Source organism: Calcarisporiella thermophila (genome assembly GCF_041956535.1).
Source record: "Calcarisporiella thermophila strain CBS 279.70 unplaced genomic scaffold VTP21scaffold_3, whole genome shotgun sequence".
Lineage (NCBI taxonomy): Eukaryota > Fungi > Calcarisporiellomycota > Calcarisporiellomycetes > Calcarisporiellales > Calcarisporiellaceae > Calcarisporiella > Calcarisporiella thermophila.
In genome coordinates, this window is record NW_027192193.1 from 367,239 (window position 1) to 392,813 (window position 25,575).

General features: G+C 38.4%; 10 protein-coding genes across 10 annotated transcripts; 8 read left to right on the forward strand and 2 right to left on the reverse strand.

The window, feature by feature from the left end:
* Positions 1–1,771: 1,771 nt before the first annotated feature.
* Positions 1,772–3,821, reverse strand: VTP21DRAFT_7027 (uncharacterized protein; the record flags this gene model as incomplete). Its single annotated transcript, XM_069397723.1, has 11 exons — positions 1,772–1,874; positions 1,946–2,071; positions 2,142–2,197; positions 2,266–2,548; positions 2,612–2,769; positions 2,834–2,951; positions 3,030–3,205; positions 3,268–3,414; positions 3,482–3,550; positions 3,621–3,688; positions 3,755–3,821. 11 exons carry the CDS (start codon positions 3,819–3,821, stop codon positions 1,772–1,774), a joined length of 1,371 nt encoding a protein of 456 aa, XP_069255254.1.
* Positions 3,822–5,617: 1,796 nt separating this feature from the next.
* VTP21DRAFT_7028 (uncharacterized protein) lies at positions 5,618–7,347 on the forward strand (the record flags this gene model as incomplete). Its single annotated transcript, XM_069397724.1, has 3 exons — positions 5,618–5,648; positions 5,760–6,941; positions 7,019–7,347. 3 exons carry the CDS (start codon positions 5,618–5,620, stop codon positions 7,345–7,347), a joined length of 1,542 nt encoding a protein of 513 aa, XP_069255255.1.
* A 527-nt stretch (positions 7,348–7,874) lies between these two features.
* On the reverse strand, positions 7,875–9,918 carry VTP21DRAFT_7029 (uncharacterized protein; the record flags this gene model as incomplete). Its single annotated transcript, XM_069397725.1, has 7 exons — positions 7,875–8,038; positions 8,106–8,600; positions 8,672–8,765; positions 8,849–8,937; positions 8,998–9,371; positions 9,434–9,621; positions 9,691–9,918. 7 exons carry the CDS (start codon positions 9,916–9,918, stop codon positions 7,875–7,877), a joined length of 1,632 nt encoding a protein of 543 aa, XP_069255256.1.
* Positions 9,919–10,605: 687 nt separating this feature from the next.
* VTP21DRAFT_7030 (uncharacterized protein) lies at positions 10,606–12,479 on the forward strand (the record flags this gene model as incomplete). The annotated part of the gene is made up of 7 exons (XM_069397727.1): positions 10,606–10,762; positions 10,876–10,977; positions 11,065–11,215; positions 11,284–11,621; positions 11,685–11,779; positions 11,844–12,279; positions 12,349–12,479. The coding sequence occupies 7 exons, from the start codon at positions 10,606–10,608 to the stop codon at positions 12,477–12,479; spliced, it is 1,410 nt and encodes a 469-aa protein (XP_069255257.1).
* Positions 12,480–13,503: 1,024 nt separating this feature from the next.
* VTP21DRAFT_7031 (uncharacterized protein) lies at positions 13,504–15,524 on the forward strand (the record flags this gene model as incomplete). The annotated part of the gene is made up of 3 exons (XM_069397728.1): positions 13,504–13,615; positions 13,678–14,163; positions 14,233–15,524. The coding sequence occupies 3 exons, from the start codon at positions 13,504–13,506 to the stop codon at positions 15,522–15,524; spliced, it is 1,890 nt and encodes a 629-aa protein (XP_069255258.1).
* A 315-nt stretch (positions 15,525–15,839) lies between these two features.
* Positions 15,840–17,409, forward strand: VTP21DRAFT_7032 (uncharacterized protein; the record flags this gene model as incomplete). The annotated part of the gene is made up of 7 exons (XM_069397729.1): positions 15,840–15,949; positions 16,003–16,049; positions 16,142–16,153; positions 16,243–16,357; positions 16,421–16,552; positions 16,820–16,948; positions 17,013–17,409. 7 exons carry the CDS (start codon positions 15,840–15,842, stop codon positions 17,407–17,409), a joined length of 942 nt encoding a protein of 313 aa, XP_069255259.1.
* A 526-nt stretch (positions 17,410–17,935) lies between these two features.
* On the forward strand, positions 17,936–18,752 carry VTP21DRAFT_7033 (uncharacterized protein; the record flags this gene model as incomplete). Its single annotated transcript, XM_069397730.1, has 3 exons — positions 17,936–18,129; positions 18,208–18,448; positions 18,549–18,752. The coding sequence occupies 3 exons, from the start codon at positions 17,936–17,938 to the stop codon at positions 18,750–18,752; spliced, it is 639 nt and encodes a 212-aa protein (XP_069255260.1).
* Positions 18,753–19,491: 739 nt separating this feature from the next.
* On the forward strand, positions 19,492–19,862 carry VTP21DRAFT_7034 (uncharacterized protein; the record flags this gene model as incomplete). Its single annotated transcript, XM_069397731.1, has 2 exons — positions 19,492–19,520; positions 19,592–19,862. 2 exons carry the CDS (start codon positions 19,492–19,494, stop codon positions 19,860–19,862), a joined length of 300 nt encoding a protein of 99 aa, XP_069255261.1.
* Positions 19,863–21,097: 1,235 nt separating this feature from the next.
* Positions 21,098–22,002, forward strand: VTP21DRAFT_7035 (uncharacterized protein; the record flags this gene model as incomplete). The annotated part of the gene is made up of 4 exons (XM_069397732.1): positions 21,098–21,126; positions 21,198–21,452; positions 21,524–21,752; positions 21,820–22,002. The coding sequence occupies 4 exons, from the start codon at positions 21,098–21,100 to the stop codon at positions 22,000–22,002; spliced, it is 696 nt and encodes a 231-aa protein (XP_069255262.1).
* A 1,474-nt stretch (positions 22,003–23,476) lies between these two features.
* On the forward strand, positions 23,477–24,024 carry VTP21DRAFT_7036 (uncharacterized protein; the record flags this gene model as incomplete). Its single annotated transcript, XM_069397733.1, has 2 exons — positions 23,477–23,712; positions 23,784–24,024. 2 exons carry the CDS (start codon positions 23,477–23,479, stop codon positions 24,022–24,024), a joined length of 477 nt encoding a protein of 158 aa, XP_069255263.1.
* Between the last annotated feature and the right edge of the window lie 1,551 nt (positions 24,025–25,575).

Below are 25,575 nucleotides of genomic sequence, written 5' to 3' on the forward strand. Positions count from 1 at the left end.
TGGAAAGTCTATCGATCAAGGACCTATATCTCGTTATGTTAAGTCCATTGACATTAACTTCATGTAATATATGGAAATTAAATAAAAGTTTCCATTGATTGATCAAAAAAAAAAGAGTATAACTTCCCTGGATTCTCCTCCCCTCCTCCCCTCCTCCTTACTTCATACCTTTCACCAAATACCCGATCACTATATACATCTAATTTACCCTTTATTCCCCCCTTTCTTATTTCATTGTAATCATTTAACTCTTGTAAGCTACGGAAACTAATAAAAGTCTCCGTTGATTGATCAAAAAAAAAATATTGCTGATAAAAATAAGATCTTGTTGATTGATACTCCTGAAATAGAAAGAAATAATGTCCTTATATAAGTACGAAGGAAATAAGAAAATAAGAAAATATTGCTAATAGAATAGTTGGAATGGCATAATAGGAACAACCATTGCAAATATCGCGCAATTCTCGACAAAAGATAGATAATGTTTAACAAATGTAACACTCATATTAAAGAATTGGTTATGACAGTATTAGGGTTGAATCTAGTATTAGGTCTTCGCTGGACGATGGGTTAAATTCACCACAGCCCATAACAATTTTATGTTAGCATCGCGTTGTGATAGCTGCAGAGATATGGTCGAATTCAGCCACTAATCACGTGACATACATCAGCAGGCTGGCTTGTCATTTACTTCAAAAACATTGGGTGGACGAGAAGTGCTTCAGCTTTTGGATGAAAAGAAGAGATTCAGCGCTTTTGCCTAATTTATCAAAAATCAAAAATTTTACTATTCCCCGATTAACTTTAAAGTATTATGAAACTCTAAGTTGATTTTTATATTAGCAATTCGGAATTTTATAACCCACTCTGACACATGCAATGCCAGTCACATACACCATTTATATAACCCTATTTCCCTAAAATGAATTTGAAAATAAGTCTCCATGTTGTTCTCATCTTATATGCCGCTTTTCCCTGCTTATATTATTTAAAGAGCAGGATCAAATGGGCTCTCATTTCAGATAAACAAGATATGCATCTGCATTATGGCCAAGTATTTTTTTTCTTATCATTTGGAATTCCAGCAAAGAAATAATGGAGTGGCAAAAATGCAAGGGTTCAACGCCAAAACTGACTCTGTGCTCTTTTCCTCTCCTAGTTTCGGCGGTTTATGTCAAATCCACAACTCGAAGAAATTAAATAGAATGCATTGCGGCGAGTCACTCTATTTGTTATTCTTATATTTCGCACTGGTTATACCTATAATAGCGCATCCACTCAACCGAAAGCATCAGCCTGACACCTTCCAGGACGCGGCATTAGCCGCTCTCGATTATATTCTAGAACACAAGGATGAGTACCCGGAGACCTGGATCGCAAATCAAAATCACTACTTGTATTCACATTCCAATTGCTGCGACATTAAACGATATGGAAAGAATTGTGTACAAGCATACAAAACCGCGGAGGGTCGAAATTAATTGTAAAGATTGTTCATAGTCCTTCCTATATCTTTCTGGTTTCTTATCCTACTAAAGTTTTATAGTCCAAACATGCGCAGTTGATCGAAAGAGTATTTTACCGTTCTATATAAGACAATACCTTTTTATTGGGATGGTTTCACAGCTGTAATGGTAAACTGACATGTAAAAATGTATCGAATAATATAACTGATAGTATCATCGATCAAGTGTAAAAGAAGAAAACGAGAGAAGATCTTAGTAGGAATAGTAATAAGAAAAGAAGATTATTAATTGGAAATAATAGTCATTTATTTTCGAATGTCCCGATGGTCCTCCTCTTCCAACTCCTCATCTGAGTCTAATTGTTCATCTGCAGAGAAAATTGCAGGTGATTCAACGACCAGTTGGTCCCTAGAGGGTCAGAAAACATGTAGAAGTTTAAATCAGCAAAGACTCGAATTAGAGAATGCTCAAAAGCTTACAATTCGTTCGTATCTTCATTGTCTCCAACTTTCAATGCAGAGAACCGTGCCTGCTTTCGACTGCGATACCACAGATAGCCAGCTATTGCTAAACCGGCTACGAGAACTATCAGGGCAATCGTACCTCTGCAAATATTTAATAGGGTTAATTTAGGATGAGAATCCACATTTGAAATAGGTTAAGCATCAATCTCACGTATTGTAATATTTCTCCCATTTTTCCTCATCAATTAAAGAGCCAGCACCAGGTGTCTAAAAGAAAATACCGACTATAAGTCTTACCAGAAAGATAAAAAAAAAAAGAAAGATTAAATCTCAACCTGTTCATCCCCAAGTCGAGAGGGTACCACGGTTTCATTTACTCCAATGAAACGGTTAATCATGTCGAGTAGTTCGATCGGTTTATCGTACGGGACCATATGTGAACCATCCTTGATAAGGACATAGGTCAAATTGCGGGACATCTGGTAGTAACCTACAAGCTGATCTCTAATGTACCAATTGAGGGTAGGAACTGGACCCAGACCTGTTGCACCATTCCAGGTCAAGTTGTCGATCAAATATTCAGTTCCTCGATGGTTGCAAATAAGGTCTTGGTCGCCGCTGAATAATAAGAATATAAAGCATGAATTCCTTTGAAAACATACTTAGGCAGTAAAAGTATACCTGTAAAGCAATACAGGGATTTTCGAAAGGATATTAGGAAGAAGACGAACAGGTGGAAGACTTCGGTCATCGTCAAGAGCACCTCCAACTATGCCACTACATTCTCTCCAGCCAGTAGGCTTACCATCAGCGTGTAAAGCCTTAATGACCTCGGGTTTCTAAGAAATTTGATGGAAAATTGTATAGAAAAAAACTAACATATAAAATCATATCTTACTCTACCTGCAAATAGGCTGTAATGTTTTCAAGTTCATAGGGCCACTTAAGCCCACATTTCGGGTATTCATCTTTTAGCCGAATATCATACTCATTCACACACATCATGGTTCCATCTTCCAGCCTGCATACAAGAAATGAGAAAAAAATATAAGCATTTTGTACTAATAAACTTTTTTTTAATGTAGAAATTATTCGTTACTTGAATACTGAATGATCCAAAATAGACTGGAGAATGTTTTCGCAGACTTCGGTATGAATTCTAACTCCATTTTTTCTCTGTTCCTCTTTGCATTGAAAGAGCTGTTGCTCTGCGCGGTCTTTGGCAAGCCCGTCAAGAAGATTCTTTTCTACAGCGAAGTCAAAGTAGGCTAGATACTGGTACAAATGGCAGATTAATATGAAGAGTAGCAATGAAAAAAATTCAAGTTTATATGCACTTGATTCCATGGATCGATCCATCCGTTGCCAATGGCAATTCCTTTGAGTCGATAAGAAGTAGGCCCACCTATCTCATTTCGATGCAAAATTTCAGAGGCAATATACGGAATATACACGCCAGCAAAGCTCTCTCCAGCAATGTACATCTAACAGGTCAATATAACTGTGAGCAACCAAGAGTAGAACGCTTGAGTTTGACCTCAAGTTACTCACATCATTCGCTTCGAGTTGTGGGAACACTTGGAAGAATTTCTCTAAAAATACTAAAAACTGGTCGACGACCTATAAAGTATTCCAAAGTAAATTAAGACAGAGTAATGATAAGTAAAATGTAGAGAAACATTATAACTACCTGCTTCATATCCTTTGCATAATTGTTCTGTTCTACAAAACTGAACCCTGTACCCGCAGGTTGATCCACTGGTTTAGAGGCAAGAGGTTTTAGGAGAGCGCTTGATAAAATCATACAAAGCATATGTATCGCACCATATAGGACGTCAGCATATTTGTTCCAACTTCCCTCGTTCATAGTAAGAGTTGAATCAGAGCTCATTCGAAAGGGTCCATTCTCTAGGAAAACACCATCTTCGCTATAACGATATCAAAGGGATCTTTATATAAATGCACACATTTGGAGAAAGGTTATCCAACTTTACCTTGAACTAATTTGTATATGATATGTTAAAAGTCAATTTATATATTAATTACAAATTTACAATGGTGATTAAGAGTAATCATAATACATACCAGCCGGGACCTATGCAATATGTCAAATAGTTATGAAAACAGTTTCTGAATATAGTAATATATCGAGCATATAATCAAAATATAGCATACATACCTCCGTTTAGCCAAATTATCTAACAATATTAAAAAGTACTTAAAAAAAAAAATCGTGTTTATTCATTTCTTAATGGTGATGGCTTACCAGTTTATTTTTTTCTGTCTTTACTTCCCGCTTCCCAAATAACCAGAAGAAAATGTTCGCATTGGTCTTTTCATCGATTTGTATGTGACTTTGGAATATAGAAAAAGACAAAATATTGAACAGGCAGTGGAGAATTAAATAAGAAGCAAGAAGTTACCCTGCGTGCTGTACTAAATTCTCTTTCTCGGGTAACCCTGGTAAGTCATGTACGAAATATTCATATTCATCGAGAGGTTTTGCTAGTGGAATTAGAATGGATCATGTAATGAGAAATCTAGCAGATATAAGTAGAAAAAAAAGGGTAATGATAGTAGAGATACCTGGCAGAGCAGAGGCTAAATTGAGCAATCCAAATAAGAAAGCAATATTCGATAATCGTGACAATAACATGTGAAGTAAATTCTGCTGATTTTTCAATTAAAATATTCTTTTCTTAATAGGTCTTTTTCTCGCAGAAAATTCATTTTCGCAAATATGCGCCTCTTAATGAGTATCTCTTTGATTATCCCATAAATGTGATATTTGTTACTATAAGTATTTTGCCACCAAATCAATTGTGAAAATTTTGGCCAGAGAGATCTATGTACCTTCATTACTTATCATATCTTAAATAGTTTTGATGGAAGACATTTGTTAGAGTTTGATCAATCTCCACATATGGCCAATTTTATAAATTAGTTACTTCAAAGAAGCAAAAAAAAAAAAGAATAGGGGCATGGAATATCTAGATGAAGTATAAGAATGCATATTACTCATCAAGAAAAACTTAATTGTAATTATTGATTATTTATATGCATCTGCAGGCTATAAACTCAAATCAATTATATCTTAGCGAATATATTATATAGGAAATGGTATATAAAATAAAAATAAGAGAGGGATGAGATTTAAGAAATATAGCATTAGCTTTGGCACAGAGACAAAATAATGACCTTTATTCCTCAAAAACGGATCTAAGGTATTTTGAGGAATAAAGGTTATTAGATCCAGTACTGCTCTGTTTCTCATTGATAAACAACTGCTCCTATAATAATACAATGCCAGGGTAATGTTCTAATGCGGATTCAGTTTGAACCATAAACGTCATCCACGATGACGTAACTTTCTCAGAAATTCGTGGAGTTATTAGAGGGTCTTTCTTCGCAGCATGGGGGAGTTCATCGTTAAGCAGTTAGGAATTATCACTGACCATTATTAAACACACAAGAAGAAAGCAATTTGCAACTACAGTCTGCGTTAACAATTTCTCATTTTGATTAATCTATTTATTCAATTTTACTCAGTTTTTCTATTCCATTTTATCTCCCATATATCTCGCTATATTTTTTCGAACTGACGTTATAATTTAAAAGCAATTTCTGAATTGTAAGAGGAAAGGGCGATCATCTGACATTTTTAATGAAGTAATTAAATCGTATATCATGGCCTCCGTACTTCAAAACACCACAAGCGGTAAGTATAGATTTAGGCCCATATTTTTTTTGACAACCTTTATTCTCGTCTATGACGTAATATCACACATCAAGAATTACCTGAGGGATTCTGACATTTTTTCTGTCCTAGCTATAATGACAACCACAGCAGAGCCATCATCGACGTCATCTGCACCTAAGTTTGAAAAATCTGGACTAGCACCATTGCCTACTATTGATCAAACACCTACTCGCTTTCTTGCCGCATGTTCAAATCTAGAGCTAGAGCCAAATCCATTCGAACAAAGCTTTTCAGGTTTAGCCACTGGTGATGAAAAGAACAATGGGAACTTGGGAGGAATTTCTGTGAATGCTAATGGTACAGTCGCCCCTCCAACAAAGATTGAGCTACCTTCTCCAATTGCTGACCTTGCAAATCAAACAAACGCGAGCCCACGACCAATTTTGCCTCCAGTAGCATCAATTGCCAGCCCCTCTGCCCCATTATCAACTGGCTCTTTTTCCAATTGGGACAGTTTACGCACCGGTCCCCTCTCTCCATCTATGCTCCAAGGTCCTCAAAACCCCGGAGATTTTACACTTGGACGCCTGAGTGGTACACCAACTGGTGGGAGTTTTCCATTTCAGCCATCGGCGCTTGCTACATTCCTCGGCAATCCCAACTCTCCTGGTGGAGGGGTGGCACTACTGAATAACGTGGCTGCTTTCAACGGGCGTTACACTGGCACTTTTTTAAATGCCCCACCTGGTGCAGCACATTCCATGCCAGCTGCTGTTCGCCCATCTGCACCTATTGCTCTGCCTGTGGCTCAATCTACCTCTTCTTCACAGCCTCCTGCATCTATTCCACATTCTTCAGTTGTTGTACAGCAGAATCTTCCTGCAGGAGGGACACATAGTTATCACCCTGCTACCTCTAAAGCCGCATCAGGGCCCCGGTTGAAAACATCAGCAGCAGACAAGGACACCCGAGCACGTAGTGACAGTCTTTCTTCTAGCGTTTACTCCAATCTGGGATCGCCTACTATGTCCCAGATTGGCCTTACAATATCTGAGTGGGACCGCGGAAAAGCTGCGGGAGAAGATGGGATGTTGGCTGGTTTGCCTTCCTCATCACTATCCACCGACGACAAAGATAACCATAGGAAAAGAAGAAAAACTTCAAAAGACTCTAGCGCTGGAGATGATGGCAGCAATGATAGGCAAGATGGAATTAAAGGAGAAAAACCTCGAAGAAAAGGCAAAATTAGGAGTTCAAAGGATATAGAAGACGAAGACAAACGCAAGGATTTTCTGGAGCGAAATCGTCAAGGTATACTAATGTTTATTCTCTTTTCATTGTGTTGTTATTACGAATGTAGAGCTTACTCCTCATTATGCTATTTTTAGCTGCACTTAAGTGTCGTCAGCGGAAGAAACAGTGGCTAGCCAACCTTCAAAGTAATTTGGAGATGCTGACAGAACAAAATAACCAGCTACAAAAACAGACCGCAGTGCTCCAAGAAGAACTCTCAAAACTGCGGAACATACTTATGGTACATAAGGACTGTCCTTTAGGTGTGGCAGCATCTGCCATACATGGAGCGTCTGGTTCTACTACAATTGGAACATTATTGATGAATGGCGGTAGAGGATTTTCTGCAGGGGTTGGGATCGCTGCTGGTGCAAATGGGATCTCGACTGGTGAGGGAGCGTCACAAGGATTAAATGGGCGGTAGTGTTTCTTGTTGGTTGTTTTGCTTATATACTATATTTTAGAATATCTGACGAGTTGGTATGTGTATTATTTCTCTTTCCTTCTCCCCGTGATTACTGTACTGTAAAATGCGAGAAACATTTTTTCTTTTTCTCTTTTCCTTTCTTTTTTTTTTTTACTTTTATTTTTTCTTATCTATTTGCACACATACATATATCTTTTAGTAACGTATTTTTAAAAGTTTTCCCTCTTCCCGTTTATTTCTTTTTTATTTTTCGAGCGGGAACTGTATGATCAATCAATCACCCCCTATTCTACCATTCATTGTCACATGCGCCATGTATTCTCTGGTGTCAAAGAAAAAATATGGTCCCTTGGATGGGTTACCTTTTATTCTTCCACCTGAGCGACTTTTTTAAATTGTGTGTTTACTCTCCCATCTTTTTCCAACTCCTAGGCTGCTTACCTAATTTAACCCCCTAACTTACAAAAGCATCAAAATATCTTGTCTTCTCTCAAAATAAATAATAACAACTCGCAAATGCTTATTTATTTGGGAAGCATTTTGTATGGGTTCAGGATACCCTTTGGATCCAAGATTCCCTTTAGCTGTTTCATCAACGCAATCGTGGTATCGCTCTTGGAGTAATGCAGATGGGCAGCCTTCATGAGACCTACTCCGTGCTCCGCCGAAATCGATCCTTTGTGTTTGGCTAAGTAAAATAGTGAGGTTAAAGGTGTGAGAAATTTTCAACTGGGTAAACAAGAGGCCGTGCGCACCTGTCCACTCATATACGAAAGGTTCCACAATATTGGTCACTTTCTCACAAAATTTCTCTCCAACCACATTCAAGTGCAGATTCCCATCTCCAACATGCCCATAACCTACCACTCCCTTAACTAGATTTTTATGCGGCGATTTCTCAACCTCCTTCCTCATATCTTCTACCATTTGATAGAATACGGGTACGGGCATAGAGATATCATATTTGTATGTTGCTCCCGCCTTGGCACATGCTTCCGGAAGCCCCTCGCGAATCGACCACAAATTTTGGATTTGGGTTGTATCTTGGGCAAGAACGCCGTCTTGTACGAGGGAGTTTTCGAGAATATTTTCGAGGAAATTACTGAGTTTGGCATCGTCGTGTTCTTTGGAGGAGCCACTGGTTTCGATGAGAACATAAAAGGGATATTCGCTCTCAAGAGGATACCGTGCACCTTGTACAAGGTGAGATTTAACTAGGGAAAGAGCTTCTTGGTCCCAAAATTCAAAGGCTATTCCATTGGAGGAGATGGCAATGTTAGAAATGGAATGTCGTTATGAGAGCATAAAGGAGAATAATTACCGCTTAAGATTTCAGAAAGTTCATCCTTAGCTTGCAAATATGTCTTTTGTACATCCTCGAACGAATTCAACCCAAGGAACGCTACGTTGACAGCCTTGATTATCAGCAAAAGAGAGATATTGTTCAATATATAATCAATAAAACTTGTAAGACATATAATGATATAGCTTCATATACCTTCGGCCTCTTCGGTGTCAAAATCGAGACCCCCGTAATTATGCCCAAAGTGCCTTCTGATCCGATAAACAACTGCTTTAAATCATATCCTATTCGAATCAAACGCAGATTAGACAAGGGCTAGGTGCAAAAGGTGAAAATAATTCTACCAGTATTGTCTTTTCTCAATGTTGACAGGTTATCTAGTACTGTTCCATCTGGCAAGACAACTTCCAACCCCAGAACTGTTCCGTGCAATGACCCATATCGCAACAACCTTAGTCCTCCCGCATTCGTAGCCACATTTCCTCCTATGTGACAACTGCCCTTCGCGCCCAGATCAATTGGCATAATGTATCCTTTTTCTGCAAGATAGTTGTCTAAATTCTCTAGTACACAACCTGCATCGCAAACCAGGGCGCCAGAAATAGCATCAAAACTGCGAATTTGGGAAAGATTTGACATGGAAATTATCACTTCATCAAAAACAGGTACGGAACCACCAACAAGCCCTGTATTTCCACCCTGAGGCACTACTGCAATGCTAATAATATAGTCGATATATAGGTATAATTATACCACTTACAATATTCCTTTGATACTCACTTATTATCGTTGCAGTATTTGATGATCTGTGAGACTTGCTTAGTAGTCTTAGGGCGCAACACAGCCTGGGACTGTCCACGGTATTTGCGCATCCAATCCATATTAAAGGCTTCAACCTCATCATCATTTACCAAAACATTGCTCTCGGTCAACACAGAGCGAAAGAATGCCAAATCTTGGTCATCTAACTTTATTGTGAATCATGTCAACAGTAAATTGATGCTCAAAAATTTCATAAAGTAATATTAAACATATACCTTTTTAAACTGAGGATTACGAGTAAAACCGGGATATTTATCAGCTGTGAATGGAATCTGGCCTCGAGATTGCAAAGATGTTGCACCAGTGGCCTGAATTATAGCCCCTTTGTGTAGAAAACGAGACGGAATGCCAGCTACTGGTCGTAACAAGCATAGTGTAGGAGTAAGTAAATTACGCCTTGGTATCGATGTCTCTAATAAACGACAAATGGATCGACGATACATGTTCAACTATTTTTCAAATGAGTTAGATAATGTCATCCTAGATATTTGCCAGGTGTGACTGTTTTTTTATCAACGAGTATTTGTATTGATAAGATACCAACTACATTAATATAGATTTTGTATGATATACTTAGTCATAAAGTGATCATTAAAGAAAAACAAAGCTAAAAGATAAAGTGAATTCTTTTTTCATCGTAAAGATGTTGAAAATTTGGAAAATTGTCTATAATATTAACTTATATTTTAAATATTCTGAGCGAACACCAAATTTTAGCAAGTTATAATCCCCCACCTCCCTAAGCAAAGTCGTTTAGCCAAATAATAAGACTCATACTTCTTCATAATATGACTATATTATAGTCTCGTTTGCAATTTCTGATATATGTATGCTGGAATCTCTCGATTTTTTCTCGAGGGTGAAAGAAGATATTACTAAGTAGTCAACTCACAAAGATTGGGCTGTAGCCCGTACTTACAACACTATTTTAATTCAAAGTTGTCAACTACATGTCTGCAAAGAGTTAAACGAAAGAGTTCGAATGTCCCCACATTCAAATTCAACATGGGCTTTGAATACTGCGCCACTAAACACAATGATTTCAATCCATAAACCTTTATTCATTTTTTTCCTCAGTACACAGGACAAAGGCGTGAGACGTGACTTCCTTTCTTGTTTACCTGATCGTCATGTCAGACGTATTGTTGAAGGACGAACAACCTGCTGTTGAAAAACTGAAACTTGAAGATGAAGATTTGGAGGATCCGATAAATGAGACCGGAGTTGATTCAACTTCGGCTGCGAAGAAGAAGAAGAAAAAGAAGAAGAAGACGTCGACAACTGCTGGTAAGCTTTTAAATCGAGTGAAAAAGAAAGATTTCCGATCTGTATCTAGAATTAAAAGCTTTTTTTGTTGTGCCTCTGATTTCGAATTTATTAACTGATTTTTTTATGGAAAGGCAACGGAGACAGTCAAACTGCAGGGGTCAATGGTGAGCAGGCTGAAGCTGAAGATGGTGAAGAGGGGGAGGAAGAAGTTGAGGAAGAAGGTGGAGAATCTGGTATATAACAAATTAGACCAATTGTTTGCCGTCCTATGCTAAATCAAACTTATTATTATATTATTTACACATAACAATTCAAATTAGCTGGAAAAAAAAAGAAAAAGAAGAAGAGTAAAAAGAAGTCTGGAGGAAATGGCGGCTCTATGAAACAGACGGAACCCCCTACGATACCTGTCTCGAAACTCTTTCCTAACGGCGTTTATCCTGAAGGCGAAATTCTTGAATACAAGGATGAGTAAGTTAATGTTATATATAGGAAACTATTGAAATTTATCATTTACCACTGTCACTATTTACTATTAGCAATACTAACCGAATCACTAACGAAGAAAAACGTGCAATGGAACGACTTCATTTTGATGATTACAATTCAGTTAGACGTGCTGCTGAAGTCCATCGCCAGGTACGCCAATATGCCAAACAGCAAATTAAGCCTGGGATGTCAATGATAGAGATATGTGAGATGATCGAAAACGGCACTCGAACACTCATTGAAGAGAAAGGCTTTGAGGCCGGCATAGGTTTCCCCACAGGATGCTCTCTGAATCATTGCGCAGCTCATTACACGCCGAATGCAGGAGATAAAACGGTCTTGCAATTTGATGATGTAATGAAAATTGATTTTGGAACGCATGTGAATGGTATGCATTCCTCATAAAATCTTTAAATGAGAAATCGATATATATTTATTTTTGTCTTGCCAGGGCGTATCATCGATAGTGCATTCACTGTTGCTTTTAATGATCAATTCAACCCCCTATTGGAGACTGTGAAGGAAGCCACTGAAACGGGTATCAGGGTAAGTCACGGAGTAATATAGCTTGCTCGATGCAAAAATTTTTCATATTTTGTATGTTAATTAGGAAGCAGGCATTGATGCTCGACTAACTGAGATTGGTGGAGCTATCCAGGAGGTAATGGAGGCGGGCGAGGTTGAAATCAACGGAAAGACATATCAGGTCAAACCTATCCGCAATCTCCATGGTCATAGTATCGCTCCCTATCAAATCCATGCTGGCAAATCGGTCCCGATCGTGCGCAACGGTGATCAGACTAAGATGGAGGAAGGCGAATATTTTGCCATTGAAACATTCGGAAGTACCGGTAAAGGATATGTACATGAGGATATGGAATGCAGTCACTATGCTAAGCGCGCAGATATTGGCCACGTCCCATTGAGGCTTCCAAAGGCAAAGGCCTTGTTGAATACTATTACACGTCAATTCGGAACACTACCTTTCTGCAGAAGATATTTGGATAAATATGAGTCGAAATATATTCTGGCATTGAAGAATTTGGGTAATTTTCATTATATTCCATATTCTTAGTGGATACTAGTTTCGCTAACCACAAATTGTGTTAAAATAGTCGATTCTGGTGTAGTTGAAGCATATCCTCCGTTGTGCGACACGCGTGGGTGCTATACCGCCCAGTGGGAACACACGATCCTCCTGCGGCCGACATGTAAGGAGGTGCTGAGTCGAGGAGATGACTATTAACTTAACATTGTTTGGCTTACGTTCGCTTGTATGGATAAATAAACCATTCTATTCATTTTGCTGGTACTGACAAAATCCTCCGAATATACGCCTAAAAATTCAAGCCTGTTAGAGATAGCTTAAACCGAGGCTCAATTAATTATTTCATCTTCAGTTTGACTACCCCTAACTCTGCACATTATGATTTATATAGTTTTTTATGAGAGACATATGTTTATTTTCATATCCTATTGGACTTTTTGTTCAGTATCTTGGAACAGTGGAGTTTAGCCAAGTTATCAAGTAATGTATAGGCATAAGAACGGTTGAAGCTAAGAGATTAACGGGGTATCGTGGAATGAGAAAGGTGAAGCTTTTCAATAACCTTATTCTTCGAGCTCAGCCTCAAGTTAAGGGGAGACTATCTTGCAAGGTGTTATATTATTTGCACGTTTTCAAGGGGGTTTATATTAATACTACTCTACGAGACAATATCAGCAATTTTACCCTGGATTATTTACAGAGTTCTATTGTAAAGAAGATCATATAAAGAGAGTATAAAGTAAACAATGCAGGTTCATATACGCTCAGTAGGAAATATTCTCGAAGGTGTCCCCTCTAATCATTTCATAGCGCTCGAACGAGTAGTGATTACATGTAAGCTGGTATAGCCTCCAGGAAGCCTAATTCAGAGCCATTTATTATTTTAGAACTTTCCGGATAATAATTTGATCCACATATTTTTAGGACTGCTTTATTAAAAATGGGAGATTTTGCAGCATTGTGCTCATCATTGCAAATTTAAACCCAAGGATAAGGGACTCCAGCGCTAGTATAAACTCAGAATTTGTGGGACCTGCTAAAAATGCAGAGCTAATTTGGCATCTACTTTTCTCATCTCTAACACTCATTCTTTCAAATCACGTAATCTTTTCTCTAAAGCCCAATACCTTCTTTTCTTCCCGCGTTTCTCTTCTTTTCTTATTCTCTCCTTCTCGTGTTGATTCCCTTCATTTCCTCTATTTTGGCCTAATCATCTTGAGTTATGAAGGCGGAGCAGATCAATGGCCCTGTATTAAATCCATGCACTGGATGGGAAGAAGAGGAATATCGTGTGTTAGGTGACGAAGAGTCTGTAGTAGTACCTCTTAATAAAGGTAAGCGTTCAATATATACACACAAGATTCAAAAAGGAGTTTAATTTGGCTAGGTCATTTAGAAAATTCCAATGTCCTGAATCATGATGGATTGGATAGTATTCAACTTGATGATTCTCAGCTGATTGCCCACGAAACACAAAGTAAACCCCGTCCTCTAAGTATGCTTCAAGAAGTGGATCTTTCCTTGGATGATGATCCTCAATTTGCCGAATCTCCTACTTCCGAATCGCCAAGTACAGTTGGCCGATCCTTTTCTATCGACCGGTCCTCTACTATTTCACAGTCGACAATTGAATCACGTCCACGCGAAGGCTCACTATTTTCACGCGCTGGAGGCACACTTCGCTCGACATTCTCATCTTTTGCCTCTACATATTCGGGAGATGATATTTTATTGGCGCGATTAGAGGCACAAAACCAGGAGTTGAAAAAGGATCCAAAACACAAGCGCATAACTCAGTTAACTCGAGAAAATGTAAGAACAAGTTTTTTGCAACTACAAGTGGAGACCGCGCAAAGAGGCTCCATAGAAGAAATTGATTGGGGTACGTTTTCAATCAAATCAATTATAGAAATATCTCTGTTAACCATTATTATTTTGGAAATACATATAGATTTCTGGGAATTAGTGGTATCCGACTTTGAATCCATCTCTAGGACGCAAACAAAGAAGCTTTCTGATGCCATCCAAGAAGGCGTCCCTTCAATACTTCGCGGCATGATTTGGAAACTCTTCGCAAGATCAAAGGAACCCGAACTAGAGATGGGTTACGCTGAGCTTATCAAACAGCAAAGCCCTTTCGAAAAAATTATCACGCGTGAACTTGAACTGTTCTACCCTACTCAAGATTATTTCAAAGAAAAAAATGGGAATGGACAACGCGCTCTATTTAATTTACTAAGTGCATACTCATTGATCGATGATGAAGTTGGATATTCGCGAGGAATAGGTTTTATTGCGGGGTTGTTGTTACTCGTGCTTTCGGAAGAGGAAGCATTTTGTTTACTTTCGCGTTTGATGAAAGAATATGACCTGCGTTCTCATTTTACAACACATATGGACGGGCTCCAACAGCGACTTTTTCAGTTCGAGCATCTTATGGAAGAACAGCTTACGCGTATCCATCGTCATCTGACCCGCCTAGGCATAAAACCTGAAATGTATGCTCTTCAATGGCTCATGACGTTGTTCGCTGATGTGTTTCCTCTCTCGCACGTCTATCGCATTTTTGATGTGGTGATTGCTGAAGGGCTTGATGCAGTGTTTCGATTTGCATTGGCAATATTGAAGAGGAGCGAAATTGAAATTTTAGGGATGGAATTTGAACAGGCTATTGCATATTTAAAGGGAGGTTTCTGCAACATATTTAAGGATCCGGACGACTTCATCCAGGAAGCCTATAGCTTCCGCATTACACCCAAGGATCTCCTCCGATTTTCAAAAGCCTATCAGGCTTATGCACAGCGCGCTGCCTCCGAGAATCAAGCTATTGAGTCGCTCCGAATTGCCAATGCCCAACTCTCAGCTCATGTGAAAAATCTTGAGGGGAGTCTTGCAAAACTTAATCGCGAACATTGTGATCTAGCCAATATGCTCATATCGGCTAAAATGGAGCTTGCAAGTGTACAAGAGCGGCGAAGCAATCTTAGACAACAAGTATCTGAATTGACGCGACGAATTGAAGAGATGCCTGCTGAGTTGGATGCCGAGTTTCGTGGAGAAATCCAGAACCTTGCTCAAAAAAACGCAGATTTAGTCGGCCAAAATTGCGCACTGGAAACTCAACTCAATGAGATGGAGTCGATGTTGATTGATACACGCGTGCGCTTTGCAGAGTCAGAGAGCGAGCGCGAGTTGTTACGCAGACGCTTAGGTGATATGCGAAGAGCGCTAGGAGTAGCATAAGCCTGTCTACGCGGCGAAAACGGATTAGAGTATTTACCTCTATCTAAAATTCTCTGCCCCTTTTTGATTTATTTTATTTAGCGGATTAGTTCTTAGTTGACTAATAATTCCTTTTTTGAATATTTTTGTTTGCCATTTATTGCTTAAATTTATTGTATTTCTTAACGCCTTTTTTTCTTCCTGTGAATAATTCATTATAGCTTTCTAATTGATAAAATGGATGGTCTGACAATTCCTCTTAGTGGCTTGGATTCTTCACCTCTTTCTAGGTTGATTTGGCACAAATATTTCGAAGTGGTTTTCTTGCATTGGAAAATGGTCAAACCGAGTAACCGACTAGAAACATGGGGAAATGAGAGTACGATGAATATGAATGCGATCATACATACTAATGTGCTGGCTTCACCTTATTTTAAGAGCTTGTAGTAAGTGTTAATGGTGATGATTTAGCCCGATCTTCTATTGACTTTTTTTATAGCGAAAAGAAAACGTATCATGAAGTAATTGATGAAATTTATAATCAAGGTAAGCAGAGATGACTTCCACATGCTCTTCTTGGACTCGTTCCAATCCGATTTACCTAACTCGCATTTATATTTATTTCTCTTCGTGAACAGTTGCTTCGCTGGGTATGTAGTAAGTTCTTATTTCACCTTGGTTTGATCGGCGAATATTAGATGATGATTTAGTGCTGAATTCACTAAATTCTTCGCCACAGATCCTTTTGTGAAAGGCACAACTGCTTCAACTGCATTCTGTCTACTCTACAAGCTCTGGACACTCCGCTTGACAGTAAAGCAAGTGCAGGGCCTTCTTGATCATCCTGATTCTCCGTAATTTATCATTTCGACTGTTGTTTTTCCATGGTCTATACTCATCATCTCGTGCTGCTTTAGACATATTCGTGGGCTTGGTTTTCTCTATCTTCGTTATGTATGTAAGCCGCAGAACTTGTGGGATTGGTTTAGCGGATATTTGAACGATGAAGAAGAAATACAACTTACCAAGGGACCCAATCCGAAAATAATGTAAGTAAACGGTATTTTCTCATTTTTGTCTGTGTGCGGAGAAGGATAGAGGGGTTACCATTTGTTTGCTATCATTTTGCGTGCCCCACTTTTCCTATTCGCTACTCAACTCTGAGCCACAAAGGAGTGAAATACACATTTCTAATATTGTGGTATTTTGCGGGAGCCCATGGAGTGAGTGAAGCTGTGATATAACTCCACCTACGTTTGTCCAAACAAGCTTCTCTGACATTAACCAACTAATCTGTCACTTTTTTTTTTCGTTAGTACTATTGGAAAACTCTGTCATATGCTGTTGACAGAGCAAAAGTTCCTTGGAACTATGCTTCCCCGGATTCCGGTTCCTGTTGCGAAAGAAATTGAACAGCAGATGCAAGAGCATAGTCGTCAAAATAGGTTCGATAGTCTTTACATAAATCATAGTTAAATTATTCCGTTCTAATTTACTGATATTCAACAGGACATCTTCCGCTTCCAAAGATAAAGCTTACGATGATAGAAGACATAGAAACTATGACGATGAAAGTGACAGGCATTTTGCTCGACGAAATTCTCGCTCGCTTTCTCCCCGCTCTCCTCGTTTTCGTCGGGATGACTCTTATTCATACCGGGATAGAGAGGAATCGCGCCGTAATCGCCGGTATAGCCGCAGTCGCAGCCACAGTCGAGAGCGATATCGCCGAGATGACCGTAGCCGCAGCCGTAGTCGAGATCGGCATTCCCGTTATCGGAGCGAAAGGCGCTCTTATGATGATGCCAAAGAACGTCGTCGGGAAGAACGGTATCGGCATGATTATGAATCAACTAGCAGGAGAGACTATGGGAGGAATGGGGACAAAGAAGAAGGAGAATTGTAGCCTATATTAATCTACACTAGAAGCACGAGAGTCATTGGGTGTGCCCACTATGTTATCACAAAACTCATGCACTTACGGATTTTACAGATGTTTCACACCTCGGAAAATAAAAACGAGTTCTTTTTTTAAGTGTACTATTTTAACAAATAAATTCATTGTTTTATTATAATCGATCAGAAACTGGCGCGTTGAGGCAAAAGTAAAACGGTTAAGATCCTTTAATGATAAAAATCGTGAGAAATGATTAAGCTTTTAGCCAAAGCAGAAAATATAAATAAGTTTATGGGAAGATTCTAGTTGTTAATATACGCATTGAATAAACAATTAGCAATATGTCTGAATTGCAAGTCATTGGTGCAAGGTATTGTACGTCGGGTAGACTCTCAGTGCAAGATGAAGTTTTGCCTCTTCTCAATGTCAATAGGCTAACCAAGGCTTGTCAATTCACCACCCTAGCTTCGGCCGTACTGGGACTAAGAGTTTGAAAAAGGCTCTCAATATCCTTGGATTCGGTCCTACACATCATATGTCGGTTTTATCTCCTACTGAAATTGATGAGTTTGCTCGTGTTTACGATGGAGAGCCTGCAGACTGGGACCGCCTTCTATCTGGATACCGTTCGTGTGTGGACTGGCCAACAACTTCATTCTATGAAGAATTAATTAGACAGAATCCCAAGGCAAAAGTTATTTTGACGGTAAGGGACTCGCCTCTATTATGGTAAACATATAATTGTCAGACATGAATGGTTAGAAATGACAATTTGATATATCGTTATTGCGTTGTCTGGCGTTGAAGGTATCAAAGCGTGATTTCGACCATCTTCTACTTCACTCTACGTCCATTCCCCTACAAATATATATACCCCTGGATGTACTATCACTATTATGAGGGAAGATTCGGATTAATGCCCTACCATATCAACCAGCATGATTTTGGAGGTCGCGTGGGAGATCAGCAGTTTGCAATCTCAATGTATAATGAACGAATGCAGAAGGTTAAGCAGCTGGTACCCCCCGAGCAACTACTAATATTTAATGTAGTTATATTTTCTACGTTGTCCACTTTCCGAAATTCTTACTCAACACACTCGTCTTTTCCTTTCTTTCTCTCCTCTTTCTTTTTTTTTTGATTTATAGGTCAAACAAGGGTGGGAGCCGCTATGCAAATTTCTTGGAGTTCCGGTACCCGATCAGCCTTTCCCCCACGACAATGAAAGGGCTATTTTACAATCTCGCAATAGGCGGATGAAGAGATGCATGGACATCTTTATCATCGGAACCCTGGCTTGCAGCCTGGTGGCGATGTGGTGTGTGTCGAAGCAAATTTTGTGGGTTCATTAATCCCTTTATTTCCTTTCATTCTATAAGCTTTCGCCCCATTCATCAAGAGCCCTAAATATAAGTTGCGGGATGGTGCGTTCATTTCTATTAAGTGCGGAATTCACGAGTCTTTCTATTTGCTAGCCTTTTGGAGCATTAACTCTGTAAGGTTTCCAGAACTTCATGGCCATACTAGTACGTATAAGCTACACTTAGAGTCCCGTTGAAACTATTCATTCATTTCAAATAAATTATTTCATTGATCTTTCTGTTATTAAAATACCAAATATAAACCCTAAGGCCACAATTTTCAAAAATGAGAGCATGTGCTCTTAGAATTGCAACGCCAGCTGCCATTTTAGTCATCACAAAAGAAGCTTGATATTAGTGAGTGCTAACTTCCATCCCCCATGTATCATCCAATTAATAAAGTTTACAATAGATAATTTTGTTCACTTAGTTTTAACCTTTTTTATTAGCTCTTAAAACTAGTCCTAAATTTGGCGCTCCCTATGACTGAGCCTCTAACGCCTAGTCAATCGTATAAATTGATTCTAACTCTACGTATGGGAAAAGTGTTCGACTCTTCACCTAGATAATATACAACGTTTCTCTGGATCCCCATTACGGGGACTCTTATAAAACCGAAAATCAGCACTGGAAATTCACATAAAAGAGTAGGCTATAGCGCAAACTCATGATTTATTTTTCATTCTGTAATCGCCTAACTTGATGACAGGTATTTGAACGTCAAGAAAAGATGGCACCACTACAAGTGATTGGTGCGGGGTAATCTATTATATGTGACAGGCGGCTTGTAAGAGCAGAATAATTTATCAACGTGCTCTTCAAAAATGTAGCTTTGGAAGAACAGGCACGCTGTCATTGATGACAGCGTTAGATGAACTAGGATTTGGACCATGTTATCACATGACACATGCGATGGAACGTTCTCATTATCGCGCATTCATTGATGCTTTTGACGGAAAGGATGTGAACTGGGACAAGGTATTTGCAGATTTCTCATCCACAGTCGATTGGCCTGCTGCCACCTTCTATCGACAGCTTATGGCGAAATACCCTGATGCGAAAGTTATATTAACCGTACGAGATAGCAGTGAGATATGGTGAATAAATATGAAACAGCAGTGAAAAAAAAACGCTCAGTTTTATATTGTCTATGGTTTAGGAGTGATAGCATAATAAAAACGATCGCCTGTCTGCGTCCTAACTACAATTCTATAATTGATCAGTGTCTATACGGGCTCATATACGGATTCGATCGGTTATTTTATGTAAAGAAGTTTGATCATTGTGTTTTCGATGGGCGTCTAAAAGACAAAAAACACATTGCTGCTGTCTATGAACGACATTGTGGTGAAGTTAAGCGGATAGTGCCACCAGAAAAACTGCTTATTTTCAATGTAATAATTTTGTATTCACTGCATCCACGTTTCATACTTCAATGAAATCTCAATATAGGTCAAGGATGGTTGGAAGCCTTTGTGTAGTTTCCTTGGCGTTACCAACATACCTGATCGTCCATTTCCAAAGAAAAACGACTCAGGCGAATTCAGAGACACGTTTGTCAGCCCGGGGAAGCAAAAAATGAGATGGGTTCAATGGGGACTCTATTCGATTCTCGTCGTCACCATAGCTTGCGTTATTAGAATAAGCAAAGATGCAATTTATAGTCGGAGTATATTTTAAAAGTTTACTTGGAGTAGCTCTGTGAGCTAAATTATTCCCCGCTCTCTCCCTGACGATCTTCACGAGAAAATAAAATAAAATCAGTTTGGATAAAATTGTGTTTGGCTCAAATGTTGTGAAGAGACTTGCACTCCATAATCTCGATTAAATCTAAATTCACTCTCGTTTATATTGATCAGTTTGTCTATTATAATGGTAGGCTTATTGAGTCATTAGAGAAAAGAGAGGAAGACTTTGCGTGAGTTTGCAATCTGAAAATATGAGCGGTACAAGGAATATATTAAAATTCGACAGTTAGCGAAACGAGATCTGCTCGATCGTAAATTATATATTACATAACTACCCTGGAACCCCTTAGCTAGCTCCGACATTTTGTATTATCCCTAGAATAACCCTACATATATTTCGAAAAGCAAAATGGGATACTGCCCTGAGTAAGGGCAATTATCCAAAAGATCTTCAAACTGATGCGCTATATCCTAGCTGAATGTTAACAGGGTATGAAGAAAAAAAATGCTTTATTAGATTAGCAAGCGTAGTTCAGGGCCATTCCATAATATAAATTAAAGATTTCAAACCTCCACCCTATATAATCCTGAGCTATTTTCTTAATATATCAAACCAGTTTACTCCCAAAATTCAAATTTAAATAAGAAATGGCCCCTCTAAAAGTGATTGGAGCTGGGTAAGTCAAATTAATGTAAAGTATTCAGGTGTAAACTTTTCTTATTCGAGTCATATATTCAGCTTTGGTAGGACGGGTACGCTCTCCTTGATGGTTGCGCTTGATATGCTTGGTTTTGGGCCGTGCTACCATATGAACCGCATCTCACGTGAGCACATTCGAAAATTTCTAAACGCTGCCGATGGTATGGAGATAGACTGGGACGAGCTGTTCAAAGATTTCAACTCTTGCGTCGACTGGCCCACTGTAGCCTTCTATAAAGAACTAATGATAAAATATCCTCATGCAAAAGTAATATTAACTGTACGCGATTCTCCAGAAAAATGGTAAAAAAGCGAAGCTTTGCTTTTTCTATCGCTAGACATTGAGCCATGCTTTCCTAATATTAAAATAATAGGTATGAAAGCGCGAGAAGTACAATTTTCAACGTGCCGCTTACAACAGTTGCAAACCTTGCTATTTGGCTGAGATTCGGCTCCAACTTTCCAAAAATGATCATCAAAATCGTGTTGGAAGGAACATTTAACTGGCATTTTAAAGATAAAGAAAGATCAATTGCCGTATATAATCAACATATCGAGGAAGTTAAACGCGTGGTACCAGAAGAAAGACTTTTAATCTTTAATGTAGGCAATAATCTAATTTCAATCATTAATTATCCTTACGGCCGGCTCAACTTGTATTTCTATGTAGGTAAAAGAAGGTTGGGTGCCATTATGCAAATTCTTAGATGTTCCTGTTCCAAAAGAAGCTTTTCCTAGAGTGAACGACAGAGATGCTTTCCGAGCCCGGATAAGACGTGCAGAAGTTGGCATGTTTTTGATTATTTTGACCTCTTTATACACGCTCTATTGCTTCTATTGCTATTTCATTTGAATAGAGGGTATTTTCTATTTTTTTTATTGTTTAGTCGTATTATAGAATTTAAAACTCATATCAATCAATTCTGTCATATTCCATATTCTCTATGTTGGATTTAAATTATCCACTGTGAGCACGATTATTTAAAGTGGTTAAAATGCTCTTCATATATAGCTAAATTGGTTTATTTTCAGTTTGTGGAAAATACAGAAAGAAAACCGAGGAGACTCCCAGTGCGAAATTTAATTTCCTAATCAATGGGTTAACTTAAATGTATATAGGGGTATTATTTTCGGAACATTTTCTATGTATAACATTTCGTCAGGCTCCGTTTGAGAAGAAGTGGCCAATAGTAGAATAACGCTTCTATATAAACATCAACTCCTAGCTTATTGGCCGTTGGGGCAATATGTATATTCTAGTAAATACCAATTTCCTCTAGCGATGCTTCTTCGCGAGGAAAGATTTACTTTCCCTTGACTTTGGCAACAAAATCGTTAGAATGAAGAGTCTCGTGAAGAATATTTACGAAAAAGGTCCTCTCCGATCAACTTGTTGCAAAGCTTTTGCGACCTGACTACATTCTTGCATTACTCTGTCGCGATCTGCCGGAAAATCCTATTATCATATCTCTCCATGACGGCGTATATTTGACATCGTATTATATCAATACCATCTCAGAAAGCAATTACCACGTGAGGAGGAGTTTTCAACGAAAGTGGATATGTGTGCGCTATTGCTCAGAGTGATACGAGGAGTAAGATTAAAGATGTAAGAGAAAAGAAAAAAGTGCAAAGATGGAGAAATACACAGAATATCTCGTGAGTTACATATATCTTTGGGTACTGCGTTACTAGAGGAAAGTTCATCCATGTTTTAACTGGTCGAAATTTTGTCTTTTCTCATATTTTTTCAGAGTAAATCCTGGAAAATTTCAAACTGCATGAACGTTTGATGAGCAATCATAGTAGGTTGTTAAATATAAATAAGATATTTTTGTAATGATGATCTTTCGGGAGATCTGACCAATATATAAAATAGTATATAGGAATCTCGAGTCACTTCTGAGCTACTTTATCTTTATCCGAGTGATAACCACTGAATAGATAGTCACTAAACCATCTGTAACAAAACACCAAGTTACCTTCATCTTTTCTCTGGATTTGTGCTTGTAGAACCGGAAAAACGATTCCAGGGGACCATTCGTATATCGTAGTCCGATCAGAAAAAGTCAGAGCCTTGGGAGTTTGTTGAATCCGTCCGTCCTATCTCTTGTATATTTATGGAATCTGATATTCAATATACCAACTACAGTTCTCGATATACTTGAATCTATTTTGTAAAGATGACGTATTTTGAATTTCTATGTATTTCCAATTACTCGATTACGCCACCATGAAGCTTCGGTATATCTTTTAGACCGCGAGAGAACAACTTCTTGTTTAGAATTCTCGCTCTTCCATCCATTAATCACTTCCATTAAGCAAACATGACCAACCCAAGCTCCTATCGTTTTAATCACACGATGCTTCGTGTGAAAAACCCGCAAGAATCGCTTGACTTCTACACACGAATTCTCGGAATGAAGCTGATTTCCCAGCATGATTTCCCGGAAGGCAAATTTTCTCTCTATTTCCTTGCTTATAGAAATGAACCACTTCCTGAATCTGAGGAAGAGAGGAGAAAGCTTGCCTTCAGTCTAGAGGGCGTTCTGGAACTCACGCAGTAAGTTTTGAAATGTTCAAACAAAAAGTAGGCATTTATTAATTACGCGTAATTGCATTAATTCTAATTAGCAACTGGGGAACTGAAAATGATGCAGAATTCAAATATCACTCGGGTAATGCTGAACCCAAGGGTTTCGGTCATATTTGTGTCGCTGTTGATGATATTGCGTCCGCGTGCAAGCGTTTCGAGGAACTCGGTGTCCGATTCCAAAAGCGCCTCGATCAAGGCAGCATGAGGAATATTGCTTTTATTCTTGACCCTGATGGCTATTGGGTTGAACTCTTGGAAGTGGGAGGTCCCCAGCTCTAATGTGGACGCGTTTCTGAGTGGATTCTTACATCCATCTTAATTTATTCCGTTTGATGTTAGTCTTCAATGTTCAATATATTGCTCGAAAGATCCTCTTAGAGGATAGCTGTGAGAAAAACTGAATGATTCTATTGTATCGCATAAGTTATGAGCTACCACTTCAACAGCTTGGATTTAATGATGCGCTTGTAAACGCCTAATAATTTGTGCGAATGCCACATAATATCTAGGGGACAAACATAACACTACGAAAAATTAAACACAAAACTACCAGAAATATATAAAAGTAAACAAAAAAAAAACTATAAAAGTAGAAATATTCTAGATTTAAATGGATGTCATTATTTAACTCCTAACGGCAGAACGAGGATTTGATGCAATTAGTTGTGGTAGGTCAACTCTGTTTCCATGCAAATTACTAAATGCTATGTTTCCATTCAAAATTAGACAAAAATAATTATCAATGATATGTGCACTTTTTATACCCTAATGACACAAATTAACATATCCACTTGATAATTTTTATCTGAAGGAAATAGAAAAGTAATCTTTTACTTCAAAATTCAGTATTCCTATAGGAGTCGAATTTCCACTGAGTTATCGCTACTTATTTTCGTAACCGCTTGGTAATGCTTGCTTACTGCTATACAAATGATAGTAGAATAAAATGCAAAGCAGTACTTTCATATTAAACTCTAATTCTTGCACGCTTTGGTTTTTTAAATATAGTGCACAAGTAATGGGAAATTCTCCATAACAAGATTGAAATATAAGGAGCGGAGCAATATAAATTAATTCATTAGGGTTTCTTTTTTTCTTCGAAGTTAAAAAGCGCCTCTTGGCTATCATTGACCTTGATTAGCACGAACTTTACTCACCTTGCTTGAATTGTGACAGCTCCTTCGTCTTTTCCCCTATCTGCAGTCACTGTCAGTTAGTTGCAAAAAGAGTCTCTAAATCTGCTAGTGTGTTGAGTGGGATTTCTCACCATGGGATTTCCACTTATATCATCAGTTTTAAGTGCTAGCCCTGTAATTTAGTTTGAACAAGTCATCTAGTCTGACTGGTACAGTATTTTTTCTTTCTGGCTGGATTGGATACCTGCCATTTATAAGGTAGGAGCTGTCGTTTACGGAAAGAAAGTGCGTTTTCTAATACTGAAGTTTTGGGTGAGATTGCTTTGCAATTTTTTATTAAAAGGAGTGTATTAAAATTATCCTTTTCAGAGCTAGTTAATCATGCTAATAATAAAAAAGAGAAGGAAAGAAGAGGAAAACAATGTGAGAATATTTTTTAGGTAAGGACATTAATTTGGCATTTTTTTTAACAAAGAACCTTTATTGAAAAGTATCCTATCCTGTTAAAAAGCCAGGGTAGCTTCTAGTTACGAAATTTATTTTTTTTCTCCCTTGGGCTGTATTTTTTTTTTATATCCACTTGATGTTTTTTATCTGAAGGGCATGGAAGATTAGACTTCTACGTCAAAATCACCCAGGTACTGCCCTGGCCTCCCATTTTTTGTGGTTGGATTTCTCCTACGTTTATTTGTTT